At 40.6% G+C, this 15153-nt stretch overlaps 1 protein-coding gene across 1 annotated transcript in view; it reads left to right on the forward strand.

Moving 5' to 3' along the window:
* Positions 1-6672, forward strand: part of LOC122899940 (cytochrome P450 4X1-like) — a 39030-nt gene extending 32358 nt beyond the window's left edge. Inside the window, exons 9-12 of the mRNA XM_044238173.1 lie at positions 531-664; positions 2308-2372; positions 4654-4736; positions 5505-6672. Coding sequence (XP_044094108.1) covers positions 531-664; positions 2308-2372; positions 4654-4736; positions 5505-5673 — 451 coding nt within the window. The 3' untranslated portion in view covers positions 5674-6672. The remainder of the gene's footprint in view (positions 1-530; positions 665-2307; positions 2373-4653; positions 4737-5504) is intronic.
* Positions 6673-15153: the final 8481 nt, after the last annotated feature.

Genomic DNA, 15153 nt, shown 5'->3' on the forward strand with positions numbered 1-15153 from the left:
ATCTATCAGTCCTCTGTTTCCCAAACTCAGGGGGTACATGTCAGATCATTGAAGTGACCCAAGGAGCCCCTCTTTGCCTAACATGGTTGGGAGACTCTCCTCCATTCTCCACAGCATTCGGGCATTCCAACAATGCTCTTTAAAAGATATATTTTTTTTTTATTCTCAAAACTCTTAAGCCCTCTCTCTTCAATCCTCAGTCATTCTTTCTACATTCTTGACTTACATGGTGAGCTAAGAGTTGCAAAACAGGTTTCAGAAATCTCCCTACCAAATCCTTTACAGGTAGATTAGCATCTCACTTTATAATGGACACTTGTTTGGTCCCCTCTTCCTCTGGAACCTCAGCTGATCCTGAGGCAGAGTCTCACATTCTCACAGAGTCTCACATTACATAAGCCTATTGCAAAATAACTTCAACCTAGAGATGATATTTACCAGGACCAAAGACCAAAGAGGAAAAAAACATCATTATTTACAAACTAGATATGGAGACTGAGTTCCCTCCCTTCCTTCTCTTGTCCTCACAGGGACCAGCTGGGTGAAATGTCATACACCACAATGTGCATCAAGGAGTCACTCCGACTGGCGCCTCCAGTCCCATCCATTTCCAGAGAGCTCAGCAAGCCTATTACCTTCCCAGATGGACGCTCCCTGCCTGCAGGTCTTTGCATTCTTTTCTTAAGCAGTTCCTAGAGACCACGGGATCCTAGCAACCACAGCGACAAAGACTGGCCTCAACAGTCCTCAACTCTTAGAGGAGTCAAAAGACAAACCTAAGGAAGTCTGGCTTAGGGTGGGTGCCTACCAAGACCTCACTGGGTAATTCTTTGATCAGATGTGGTTTCCAGACTTTCCCAAAAGCACATAGCCATTTGCAGAGAAGCTCTGCCCAGAACCTGGGTGGCTAGAATCCCAACTCAGAATTTCTTCATTCACAGGCATTGTTTCTAAAATAATCTTTGTTTGGCTTGGTTTGAGACCCAGGTGAGACTTCATGGGAGATGAGCATCATTATATTTATCTAGAAGACCCAAGGTGGGGTCTTTGGCATCATTATCATCAAAATATTACTCTTATAAGTGTGCAGCACTTAATAGTTAACATGGAACCTTCAAACGTATTACCTCATTTTCCTGCCCTTGGAACATGATCTTAACAGACATTCATATGGTGCTTCTCAGTTTACAAAGCACTTTGAAAGCACACTACACACATGGTATAGCCAAAAACTCACTGGAGACCCCAATGTGCAGATGAGCAGAATTAAAACTTGCATAGAGGCCCCACACCTCATCCAGTGTTCTTCATAGCACAGGTCTCTGAGCAGGGCAAGTGGAAGGCAGAAGGGTGTCACATGAGATAGCCTTCACATGTCTGCTCTGGTGTTCTGTTAACTCTTGCCATTGGAAACAAGCTGACGGGATTGCTTGTAGCAAATACCAACAGCCTGTCACTGTGACTTTGTTGACAGATCCAGAATTAACTTACTAGAATTTTTTTTTAAAGATTTCATTTATTTATTTGACAGAGAGAGATCACAGTAGACAGAGAGGCAGGCAGAGAGAGAGGGAAGCAGGCTCCCTGCTGAGCAGAGAGCCTGATGCGGGACTCGATCCCAGGACCCCGAGATCATGACCTGAGCCGAAGGCAGCAGCTTAACCCACTAAGCCAACCAGGCGCCCCTTACCAGAATTTTTTATGGTAATCAAATAATCTTCAAAATCTCTCTCCTCTTCTTTTTTTTTTAACTTTTTATTTTTTATTAACATATAATGTATTATTAACCCCAGGGGTACAGGTCTGTGAATCACCAGGTTTACACACTTCACCTTCCCCAATGTCCATAACCCCACTTCCCTCTCCCTACCCTCTCCTCTTCTTTTTTGATCCCCAAACCATGTGGATACTTGCCAAAATTTCCTCCCTTCCACTTACGAACAGAACCAAAAGAAACTTGTCATTGGACCTACATGATGGAATTATGCTTCTGTTCTTCTGGACCCAAACTATCTCTGGTGGGTGCTATATTGTCCATTAACAGATATCATTCTGACATGATACCAACAGCTCCTGAAGATAGAATCAGCTATTAAATAAGTCATTGCTTTGAAAACTAATGTGTCATTCAAGCCTCATCTTCCCATGGGTCCTTGACTGCTGACATCAGCTATGGCACACAAAACTCTGCCAGGAGCTAGCTCATTCCCTTCAAGAAGAAAATTCTTATTGAAGAGTGGTGTAACAGTAGCTCTACCTCAACTTGTTCTACCTCCTGTAATCTTTTTTGTTTCTTTCCTTTCACAGGAATAACTGTGGTTCTCAACATCTGGGGCCTTCACCATAACCCTGCCATCTGGGAAAATCCAAAGGTATGACTGTCTTACATGTAAATACTTCAAAAAACAAATGCTGTGCAAGTTAGCACAATGGGGATGTGGCAAATGACACAAAGCAAATAAAATAAACATAAAGACCAAAAATGTTCAACTTTCCTCCTAAAGAAAAAACCTGTCCCCTCCCCCTATTCCTACTTTATGTTTGCTTTGAATGAACAGATGGACATAATGCCACACAATCTGCTTCCAAACGCAATCTGTACTGCAATCATTTACTTAGCGAGCTCCGCCAAGCACTCACCTAGACATCTGCAAGAGTGTAGACTTTCCATGTAGCCAGGTAGGCAACTCAAACTCTCTTCTGCTGGATGGGACCATGGGAATTCTGGCAGAAGACTGATGACACCCTCAAGTTGGGCACTTTGAGGAGAGTTTTATAAAGAAACTATTTGCAAAGGTTTGGTAGGGTTTGTCAAAGCAACATGGAGCGTACAACTGTTGAAGGGCTTCCCACCTCTGGTGAGTGTCACAATGACAGGAGAGAGATTGCTATGCTGGAAAAGATCCTGGGCAGGAGTTAGGCCTTCAGTAGATCAGTCAGGCTCAGGAAGCTTGGTAGGGTGAGGTCCAGGGAATAAATAACCCAAAAGCTCTCTCCACCCACCTTCCAGATCACCAATGTCTTTTATCAGCCAAACCCAGTAGAAAACTATATGGCTCCGCTTCTTGGAGCTTAGAGCAGAGGAGGAAAGAGAGAAGAGAGGATCTAGAGAGTTAAAAAGAAGACACGTAGCTAACCATAGTGCTTGATTCAATGTTCTTAAACTCTAAACAATCACAACACCCACAGATATTTCCTTTCACATAAGTGGCTAGGGTTTAAGATGTCTTATGTGTAACATGAAGTGGACTGCATGTCTCAGTTACAGTTGATCACGTAATCCCTTTGGCTAGACTTCTAAGTGGGTGCATTCTTTTTTTAGTGTTGAAATTAATTTTGAGTATAGTTGACATGCAATGTTCCATTAGTTTCGGGGGCACAACTTTGTGATTTGACAAGCTGATACCTGATGCTATGCTCACCCCAAGCGTGACCACCGCTTGTTCCATTCCATCGCTATAACAGTGTAATTGATGATATTCCTTACGCTGTGCCTTTTACTCCTGTGACTTATTCATTCCATAACTGGAAGCCTGTATCTCCCTCTCCCCTTCACCGACTTTGTCCAACCCCCTACAACCATCAGTTTGTTCTCTGTATTTATAGGTCTAATTCTGCTTTGTGTTTGTTTATGCACTTTCCTTTTTTTTTTAGATTCGTCTTATGAGTGGACTCATACAGTATTTGTCTTTTTCAGTTTAACTTATTTCACTTACCATAATAGCTTCTAAGTCCATCCACGTTGTTTCAAATGGCATGATCTCAAGCTTTTTGTGGCTGTGTAATATTCCGTTCTATCCACCACATTTTCCTTATCCATTCTTTAATTGATGACGCTTAGGTTGCTTCCATATCTTAGCTATTATAAGTGAGTGCTACAATAAATTAGGGATGTATATATCTTCTCAAATTAGTGTTTTTATTTTCTTTGGATAAATTAAGTAAGTGCATTCTTACCACCAAAGTGAAAATAATATCACTGACCCTAACATTTCTGCTTTCTCCATACTTGGTCTGGGTAGCATATTAGTCTACTGGGAGACAAAATAAGGGCTGCAGGTCTAGAATTGCCCTGTCCAATGTGGTAGCTATTCACTACATGTGGTTACTGAGCACTTAAATTGTGGCTAATCAGAAATGAGACATGCTGGGAATGTAAAATACACACTGGCATTAGAGGACATAGTACAAAAATGTGAAATATTACCGTAATAATTATTATATTGAGCACATGTTGGAATGATAATTTTTTTCAAAATAAATTCTATTATTCAAATTATTTTCACGTTTTAAAAAATTTGACTACCTGGGACACCTAGGTGGCTCAGTCAGTTAAGCATCTGCTTTTGAGTTGGGTCATGATCCCAGTGTGCTGGGATCCAGTCCCGCCTCAGACTCCTTGCTCAGTGAGCAGTCTCCTTCTCCCTCTGCCTCTTTCTCTCTTGTGCTCTCTCCCTCTCTGTCTTTCTCTCTGACAAATAAATAAAATAAAATAATAAAAATGTGGAGTATTTCCCACAAACAAATAATAAATATGTGTTCTGGTACATATGTGGCTCATCATATATTTCTGTTGATTCGTGCTAAGTAGTAGCTTAAGAAATGCACTAATGTTGTTTTGGGGATGGTGGTGGGATTGCGCTGTCATTTTAGGTCTTTGACCCCTTGAGATTCTCCCAGGAGAATTCTGATCAGAGACACCCCCACTCCTTCTTACCATTCTCAGCTGGACCAAGGTAAGGACAATTTGAAGTTGTTAAAAAAGCACAGAAATGTTTACTTGGAAACAGCACTCTTCCTTTGGTAACTCAACTCCATTTATTCTCCCATGGAGTCCTATCTTCTCACCAGATTATGAGGTAGATCATGGTACTTATCTGAGCTCCTGAAAAGACCAGTTAGTTTCACAAAGGGCAAGGCCCTTCTCTGTCACATCCTATACAGCCATGCCTCAGAAAGTTACCCTACAATGCAGACTTGCTCATAAGCCATGCAGGCCACCCCACAATGCAAGAGAAACAATTGTTTTTCCCCTTAATTTCAAATATATTGAGGTATAGTTGACAAACACAATTGTAAGGTATTTAAAACCTACAACATGGTGATTCACCATCTGCAGACATTGTGAAAAGGTTCTTCCCCTTCACCAATTTCTCTCTTTGTGTGTGCATGAGGATATTTAAGTTCTACTTTATTAGCAAATTTCAATCACACATTACAGTGTTACCAACTATAGTCACCACGTTTTACACTACATCCTCACAGGAGAAACAATTCTATAAACATCTCCAAGTGTCACCTTATTTAGGGAGGGCATCACATTACAGCCTCTCGGTTCATGTTCTTGCAGGAGATAAGAGAAGTTCAAAACTCTCCTTGACGTTTAGTGTGAAAATGCTGCTTTACTGTGAACAGTAGATTCATTATTCTAGCACCTTAACAAAAGAGTCAGAAACAACTACCATTTCCTCAAGGTCTCTCTTTCTTTCCCTTGGTGTCTGCAGGAATTGTATTGGGCAGCATTTTGCCATGATTGAGCTAAAGGTGGCCATTGCCTTGATTCTACTCCACTTCAGGGTGGCTCCAGACCCCACCAGACCTCTTGTCTTCTTGCACCAGATGGTCCTCAAAGCCAAGAATGGGGTCCACTTACACCTGAAGAAACTCCCCTAATGTTACAGCCCAGGGTACAATGATTATATATATATATATCCAACATATCCTCTCTATATAGGATATATATACCCATTCATCCATTTTATACACACACACACAGAGTGAAAGAGAGTTTTAAAGTTAAATTACAGCTATTGGACCAAGAAAATGAAGAGAAATCAAAATATGGTGGGAGGGTTAGGGGTACGTGGGATGGGGGTCTTTGTGCACATTATCCAAAACCATTTCTAGGTGATATCCTGTGTCACCCAGATCTGTTTCTGTATGATTTGGGGAGATTTTCCAATCATTTCTGTTTGATTCTCACTGTTGTTAATGCTACATACCAAGAATTTTCCTAGGTGACTTCCATATATTTTCTGTTGCTTTTTAAAATAGTTTTTGGAATTATACAAGTAATACATGCATGTATGCTCACAGTAAAAGATCCAACATTCGAAAAGCATGCAGAGTAAAAAGTAAAAATTCCACATCACATACCCTACACCTCTCTGCCCTGACCAAACCTACTCATTTTCCTAAAAACAGAATAGTTTTTGTTAATTTTTTCAGAACGTTTCATATACATTTCATATATACATATGTATATATGTATTCTTACAGATGGGATCATATCCATAGTATTCTTGCTTTTTTCACTTAATAAAAAATACATCTTTTTCCTAATCATAGATTCATGGTATTTTATAATATGAATGTATTATAATTCATTGAACTATTTTCTTATTATTGGATATTTAAATTATTTATGGTTTAAAGACATGCTTATTGGCCACTTGTATTTATTTTGTTGTCTGTGACTCATACATCATTTATGTTACTTTTCCTATGGAGTTCTACATGAGTTCTCTAATATTGTGGATGATAGTCCTTAACTGTAACTTTTCTTTATAACTTTCCCCATTATTCTACTTTTATAAAACTGTATGGTGTCTGTTAGCATACAGAACTTCTAAATTTTAATGAAATAAGGTAAATAAACTTTTTTTTATGGTTTCTGGGTTTCAATCTTGAATAAGAAAACCTCCATTTTGAATATTATCTAGGTATTCTACATAGTTTTCTGGTGCTAACAACTCTTGTGAAGCCTGAGCAGGAATTTTTTAATAATTTCCGAATATTAATAATAATTATTATTATTATTATTTCCAGATTCATTACTCATTTGATGTTTACATGTCCACTACATGTCAGATCTTGTGATAATCATTCAGTGAATGAACAGGACCCTGCCCTCATGGAGCTGGTATCTTAAGCAGACAAATAATTACAAATTTCACTAAGTGCCTTGAAGGAAGTGAATGGGCTGAGCTAGACAGTAATGAAGGGGAGCTTACTTTAGATTGGGTTGTCTAGAAAATCTTAAGAAAGGGATATAGAAGTTGAGATCTCAAAGGAGAGAAGCTACACCTCTTAGACGCCCCCTAGTGGCAAAATTATGGCAATTCTCTGGACAATTCAAATAGCCCCGAAACACTTCAGGTTATGGAATGAATAAATCATGGGAATAAAAGGCACAGCGTGGCAAATATAGTCCATGATACTGTAATAACGTTGTCTAGTGACAGGTGGTAGTTACACTTGTGGTGAGCACATCATAACCTAGAGAGAAGTCGAATCACTATGTGGTACACCTGAAACTAATGTAAACTTGCATGTCTGCGATACTCAAAAACATTTTTTTTTGATAGCCCAGAAACAAACAGTAGAAGTATATTTCCTCTGCCAAGTAAAAGCAAAATGATCTTGCCCATCTGGATGGGTAAGAAATGAAAATAAAGTCCTGGTCACATCTGTAACAGCTTACTATAACAAAATATCCCCCAATAGAGGAGCTTAAACAAGATAAAAATGTCTTTTTCTCTTATATGAAAGTCGTAAGGAGGTAGGTGGTCCAGAACTAGTAGGGTAGTTTGCTCTACACGGTCATCAGAGGTCATCTAGGCTCTGTATATATCGTTCTCCATCTTCAATGCACAGCTGTCAATGAATGATTCAATGAGTGATCTAAGCTAAGCTGCTAGCTCCTGCAACCACATCTACCTTCAAGCAAGTGGGAGGAGAAAAAAAGGAATGGGAAGGCAGGTGCCCTTCCTTTTTAGGATATTGGCTGGAAATTGTACTCATCACTCTGCTCACAGCTCTGTGGACAACACAGTCTCTCCTATAGTTGAAAGGGAAACTGGGAAATGTGGTCTTTAGCTGGCAACCTTGTCTCAGCTTAATCTTCTATTTCTGTAGGAGCGGAGAAAAGATGTTGAAGGCACACCGAGTCACCTCTGCCACCAACAGCCTATCATTTAATCATGGGCTGGAACAGATCCTTTAAAATAGAAATAGTACCAGGGATAGTGCTAACCATGAAGGTGTCATCTCATTCAAAGTATAGTAATCAAGGGGCAGCTTTCAACAGGCCATACAGGTAAATTTATAAATACTCCGTCCCAAGCCAGAAATGGATGAGGTTGTCAAGCATCTTGAAGGAGCTACATTGTCCTGGATGAAATATTCTGACTCTTCTTGTCCCCTTAACTGGAAGATGTTTTTTGCTTATGCACAAAAGCAAAAAAAAAAAAATGTGGTCAGTTACCTCAAGTCTAGAAAGGATAATGCACTCAACGGAGTTGTAAGTAATATCAAGTGTTATGTTTTTATTCTTTACCTTTTGTAAATCATGGGCCTTTTTTTTTAACTAATCTAAAGAAAATTATGGATCTTCTCCAGAAATGTGTATGTACCCCAAGCACCAACAGAGTTTGTTGGTGATTTCATGATGTTGGTGGATTCTATGAGCCCAGGTCTGGACCCAAATGATAGCCCTTCCTCTGCCTTCATAACCTTAAGAACCTTAGCAGATGGCTGTGTCTAGTATTGGAGGTTCCCATTAGTTCAGAAGGCAAGTTATTGTATCCCCAGGCAGCTGTCACTGATAATAGTGTTTCAGTATTATACTGAACCAATACCTTCCTTCTTATAACTTTCACCCATAGATACAGCTCAAAATTTCTTTATCAATTTATAGTCTTCAGAGTCCTTTTACCACCATTACATAATTAGATCTATACCACCCCCTTTGTGATGTATGCCTGGAAAATTACCATATTCACTTTCCCAATGAGGAAAGGAGGTTCAGCGAGATCAGGTGGCATATCCAAGGTCTCTCAGTCAATGAGTAGCAGACCTAGAACTCTAGAACTTTGGCAATTCTTTAAGTAGTTAAGAGATAGTTCTCATGACTTCCCAAGTACTCAGTGTTCCAGCACTATAGTTTCAGCAAATCTAGCATGGCCTTGCACTAACATCCACCACCATAGAGTCAAGATGCTGAGAACTGATTGTGTTCATGGCCATCATCCTGGAACTAACTTTCTTCTGTACCTACTCTAGTCTGAGACCCATTTAAGCTCTGGCATCTCTGTTCTATCTCTCCTTTACAATTCCGCTTCTGGTATTTGAATTTGACTTTTGCATTTTGGATTATCTCTCCAACTACTGACTGTCCTTTTCTCCTCAAAGAAGAGGCCTGAACTACACTCTCCTTCAGGTCTCGTTCACCATTCAGTGGTCCAGTTGCTGGCTGATGCTTCAAGCAGGCCCCATCTTATCCCCCTTGAATGGGGATCCTGATCCAGACCCCCAGCTCTGTCTACTTTTTCTCACACATCATCATCCTCATAGCCAACACTTTCCTGGTTTGTCTCTTCTTAACTCAAACCAATTTGACAACATCTGTCTTAAAGCATGATGCTTGGAAATGAAAAAAGGATCCAAAGTATTATAAGCCTACTTCTTCTGGCATCTGAGACTGCCTCAAGTAGGGACACCAGTGGTATTTGGTGTCCCTACTTGTTTAGTCATTTTTAGTCAACACTCCAGAAACAAGAATGTCTTTGAGAACAACTGTAAGACCTGAAGAAAAATGTCCTCAACTCTCTCTCTCCAATCTCTGGAGGGCATGCAAAAATGGTGGCCCCAGCACTGCAAATTCTTTTTTTTTTTTTAAGAGTTTATTTATTTCTTTGTCAGAGAGAGAGAAAGCACGCGCACACAAGCAGGCAGAGTGGCAGGCAGAGGCGGAGAGAGAAGCGGGCTCCCTGCCTAGCAAGGAGCCTGATGCAGGACTCCATCCCAGGACCCTGGGCTCATGACCTGAGCTGAAGGCAGCGGCTTAAATGACTAAGCCACCCAGAGCCCCTGCAAATTCATTTAGAATAGAATGTGAGTATCTCCCCTGAATGGAGCAGCACAGCTTCCCTGACAAATCTTTAAAATATCTAGTAAGGACATTGACCTTTTCCTTCTTCTCTCCTACAGTGACCCACTGTTATATGAATTACTGTGCTAGCCACCATTAAAGGCCACCCTCCCAAACAAATGTTCTGAGGTACACCTGATCGCTAGAAACCGGCTGGGCTGAACAACCCACGCTTGCTTTTTCTCACTCAAGACTAGTCATATTTGTTTGTGGAATACAGAGCTATACCTACATGAAGACATCTAACTCTAGATTGGCCCCACCTCTAACCACAGGTTGACATTTTCACGCTGTATATGCTACTGCACGGTAGGCACTCAAGACATACTTGTTTAACGAATGAATGAATTCATGGATGGAGAGTGAACAAATGAACTATGATCATGAGCTGGCCTCCAGCTCCGGCTGTTCTACTGACTGTCTAGCCCACAAACAGCTATATATTTTCGGAGAAAATAAATGTTGCAGCTCTGAGTCAGTTATGACATCAATCTTAGCCACAGCTCAGTGAGACATTGTGTAGCTTCTCACAGTCCTGCCTGCTGCAGGGGACATTATTTATCTGCACTTCTCCTTCCCTCGTAGATATTTATGGAACATCTGTACACCAGGCAGTGTTCTAGCCACTGGGGATGTTGTAAGGAATAAAAAGACCAAGACTCTCAAAGCTTATATTCAAGAGGGGACCCAAACAGTGAAAAAGTAAATGAATAAGTGAATATATTACTTAGGTTTAGGCTAGCTGTAATAACCAGGAAACCCCGCCCCCCAAAAAACAAATACTGCCCCTCTCTGTGCCAGTCTATCCCTTTGGTTTATTTACTTCTCAAAGAGAGACTGCATTTACTCCCTCCTTGAGGGTGACAACAAAAGTCCTATCTCCCTGGATATCTAAAATCTCCAAGTGATTTCATGTCTCTTCATCAGGCCTGGATAGGACTTCTTGCATTCTAAGGTTCTATGAAGTAAAAGACAAGTTCTCTTCACTTAATGATGGAGCAGAGACAGGAAAACTGAAATAAAAACTCTCGACCTGGGGCACCTGGGTGGCTCAGTGGGTTAAAGTCTCTGCCTTTGGCTCAGGTCATGATCTCAGGGTCCTGGGATCGAGTCCCGCATCAGGCTCTCTGCTCAGCAGGGAGCCTGCTTCCCCCTCTCTCTCTCTGCCTGCCTCTCTGCCTACTTGTGATCTCTGTCTGTCAAATAAATAAATAAATAATCTTAAAAAAAAGAAAAGAAAAAGAAAGGAAAACTTTTGACGTTATCCCAAAAGACTATTTCTCAGATGTTCTTGCTATTAAGTATGATGGTATGACTTAGTTTAGGCCAATGGGATATGAGCCAAGCAAAAGTGATGTGATGATGGGATCATGCCATATTTGGGTCATGGCAATGATTGGATCATTGCCATAAGCAAGCAATTTGCTTGCTCTAGATCTCCTCTTCCCTTCTCAAGAGCTGGAAGGATTTTGGTTGATTTTGATAACTGACCATTTGGGCTGTGTTTTTTCTCCTCCTGTACTTTAAATTCAACTTTTACATTTTAAATTCACTAAAAAAGGATGAGCCTGAGAAACCCTCAACTCCAATAAAAGGAAAATACCAGACCCCTGCATGATCTCTTTACCCATAACTTTGCTACGTGGCCCTCACTGTGCTATGTAATTTATACATCTTGCAAGCTATAAAACTTTATTTTTTCATGATTTCCCAATGACTGTTGCTGAAAGGGGTAGTTCATTCATAAGAACCACAAGGGCTGTTGCAGCCACATCAGTTATTGATAGGCTGAGGCCAGTGCAAAAACACTACCATACTTCCGGGGTGCCTAACTGGCTCAATCAGTAGAACATAACTCTTGATCTCAGGATTGTGAGTTCAAGCCCCACACTGGTATAGAACTTACTTAAAAAGAAAAGAAGAGTTAAAATCAATACTAAAAAAAAAAGCCCCACCAAAACTACTATGTTCTCCCACCAAAACAAAACAAACTTTCATTAACTTTATTAATGATTCTAACAACCACCCTTACTAAAGCTAGAGAGCCATCTACTTCCCTCCCACCCTCACTCATCAGACTCAGTCACAAAGGCTAGTTTCTAATTTTCTCTCAAATTCAACCCCCTTTCCCCATTTTTATTAGCAACACATTCATTCACTGATTCATTTATTGACTCTACTGTGGGCTAGGAATCATGTTATAAATTGAAGACATCAAAGATAATTCGGCATGGTTTTTGACTAAAAGGAGTTTTCAGTACAGTGAGGAAGAAGGTAAGTAAAACAATGTTTATAATACATTGTGAAGAGCATTGTTTCTCAGATTAGCCCAGGGTGCAATGGGAGTCCAAGGAAGTGATTGCTAAGCCGTCATGTGTGGATGGGGATGGTAAGTCAGGTAGGACATATTTCCCAAAGGAGGTGATTCCTCTTTTTGTAAAACCTTACTGTCTGGTTGGGCTCCTTCATGAATATGACAAGCAGCAATAGTACTTAGAATTAAGGAAATAATTTTCTGTGAGACTTCATGTTGCTAAGTGCTCGTCTCAACTAATCCAACATTACTAATAAAACTCCTACCTAAAGGATGTAGGAGGGATAATTGCCATGATATGGGCTCCAAGCTGGCCAGAGAACAACTCTCTACTCAATTGCCCTTAAGGGGTATTGAGGGTATATAAGAGGTATTGAGGGGTATCACCACTCTAAACTGGTGAGTGTTAGTAACATCTCTAAAGGTGTAAGGTTTAGTATCACCATGGAAATGACTACCCTCAGAGCTAATAATGAGATGATAATAAAGACAGCTGTTGTATAATGAACACAATATGGGCAGAAACAATTACCAAGAGGATGATCTGGGAAGAGACCAGAAACATTTTTCATCCACAGGCTTCATAAGATAGAATGGAAAACCACCTCTAAAACTCTAATGTGGAAACTTGGAGTTTGAGTGCTGTCCATAAAGCTCTCCTGGGAGCTGGCCACTGCTGCTTACCATACATTGAGTTTTGATTATGCCAACCCGTTTCTCAGAAGACACTTCCAGTGCTGGTACAGACCTCAGGGAGTTCACAAAATATCAACCAAAGATCATCAAAAACCCTTAGAATTATTTTCCTTCTAATATATTGGAGAGTACAGAGGGACACCACAAATGACTAGAAATGTGCCATGGGGGCAACAACAACTTTGGAAGACCCAACACTTACAACTAATATTTTATGACTTGATCCCCCAAAGTGCTCATTTCAAAGAAACCTGTAGCTTTCAGTCCTTTGGTCTTTCTATTGTTCTACAACTTCTACTTTCTTTTCTCTATTTCCTGCCATCTTCTTCCTTGTTCCTGGCTTCCTTCTCCTTTCCTTCTTCTACCTGTGCTCCCTCTCTTCAATTGCTTTTCCTCCAAGAGTTGGTTTTATCTGTTCAAAGACTGAAGGAATTAAGTTTATTTTCTACTAAGTCACACTGCTAGGAACATAATTTCCTACAACAGACTTTCCACTCTAGTCACATGTTCTTTGCCAACCTTTCCCCACATCACTGCCCCCCACCGTTTACTGCATATCAGTTGCTGAATGTGACAGTTAATCTGATGTGCCAGTTTGATACTAGGCCCTAGGTGCCAGACACTAGGCCAGGCATTAATCTGGGTGTGTCTGGGTGTGTCAGACACTGGGCGTGTCTAAGGGCATTTCCAAATGAGCTTACCCCTTGAAAGGGCAGACTAAGGAGAACAGACTGCCCTCCCCAATGTGGGGGTGCATCATCCAATCAACTGGAGGCCTAAATAGAACAAAGAAGCTCAGTAAGAATAAGCACTTCCTGCCTGACTGCTGGGCTGGGATATCAATCTTTTCCAGCCTACACACTTGGACTGAAAAATTGGCTCTTCTTGGGTCCTAAGCCTGCTGGTTTTCAGACTGGAACTATGCCATCAATTCATATGGTTCTCAGGTCTTCAGATTCAAGATGAAATACTGCACATTGCCTTTCCTGGGTCTCCAAAGTGCTGACTGCATATCTTGAGACATCTCAGCCTCCATAACAGCATGAGCTAATTCCTTATTTTATATATATATTTATATATGTATAAATATATATACACACAATGTTTTATATATAATATATAGTGATACATAATATATACTATGATATATAGTATATTCTATATCTATATCTATATCTATATATTCTGTTTCTCTGGGGAAACTAGAATAAACCCTGGAATAAACACTCAAATCTGGGTTTTCATTGGTTTTATAATTATTCAGTTCAACAACAGGCTAACCAGATTGTCTACCATTTTCACTCAGTTTTAACAGCTAAGGTCACCAAGACCCTTCGGGGTCAGACTAAAGTTGTAGCTAGGGTCTGAAGTTCTTGGAAAGCCAAAGTTAACATTCCTATTAACAGGAAGTCTCTCTGCTATGACTCCTACTTCACCTCTGCAATAATAATCAGGAAATTCTGAGCATACTTACATAACTCTTCCTACGTTTCAAGAGAAGTCTCAATAAACAAACAAAAGATTCCAGCTCAGGGATAGCTGGTCACCATCTCCCTTGCTCACCCTAGCATCTTCCTCTGGAAATGACTCTGAAGCCAAAAGCCTCTTAGGTCTCCCCATCCCAGGGTCGTACTGTCACCTACTGGTGCTGGCCTTTTCCATTCCTACACTCGCCTTCTCTCACAGCCCAGTCTCCTGTCAATGCTTTGTAGGACGAATGGTTTCTTAATGTTTAAGTTGGGCTTTTTCAACATGAGGAAGACCATTTCTTCTTCATGGTCATTAAGTCCTGACACAAGCAGTGATAAAGACTGTCTGTTTGGGGCGCCTGGGTGGCTCAGTGGTTTAAGCCTCTGCCTTCAGCTCAGGTCATGATCTCAGGGTCCTGGGATCGAGCCCCATGTCGGGCTCTCTGCTCAGCAGGGAGCCTGCTTCCCCCTTCTCTCTCTGCCTGCCTCTCTGCTTACTTGTGATCTCTCTCTATCAAATAAATAATTCATAAAAAATCATTTAAAAAAAAAAGACTGTCTGTTTACCTGATTGGTTTCGAGGAGGTGCCTTTTGGAATTTATAGCATGACTCTGCCTATCTTCTGTAAATGTTGGTTAATGCCTAATTTGATCTATTTCTAGATCCATAATCTCATTCCACTGTTGGCCTCTAGGTGAATAGCTTTAAGTATTTGGTGGCTATATTCTAAGAGGGCAGTTAA

Source organism: Neovison vison, chromosome 2 (genome assembly GCF_020171115.1).
Source record: "Neovison vison isolate M4711 chromosome 2, ASM_NN_V1, whole genome shotgun sequence".
NCBI lineage: Eukaryota > Metazoa > Chordata > Mammalia > Carnivora > Mustelidae > Neogale > Neogale vison.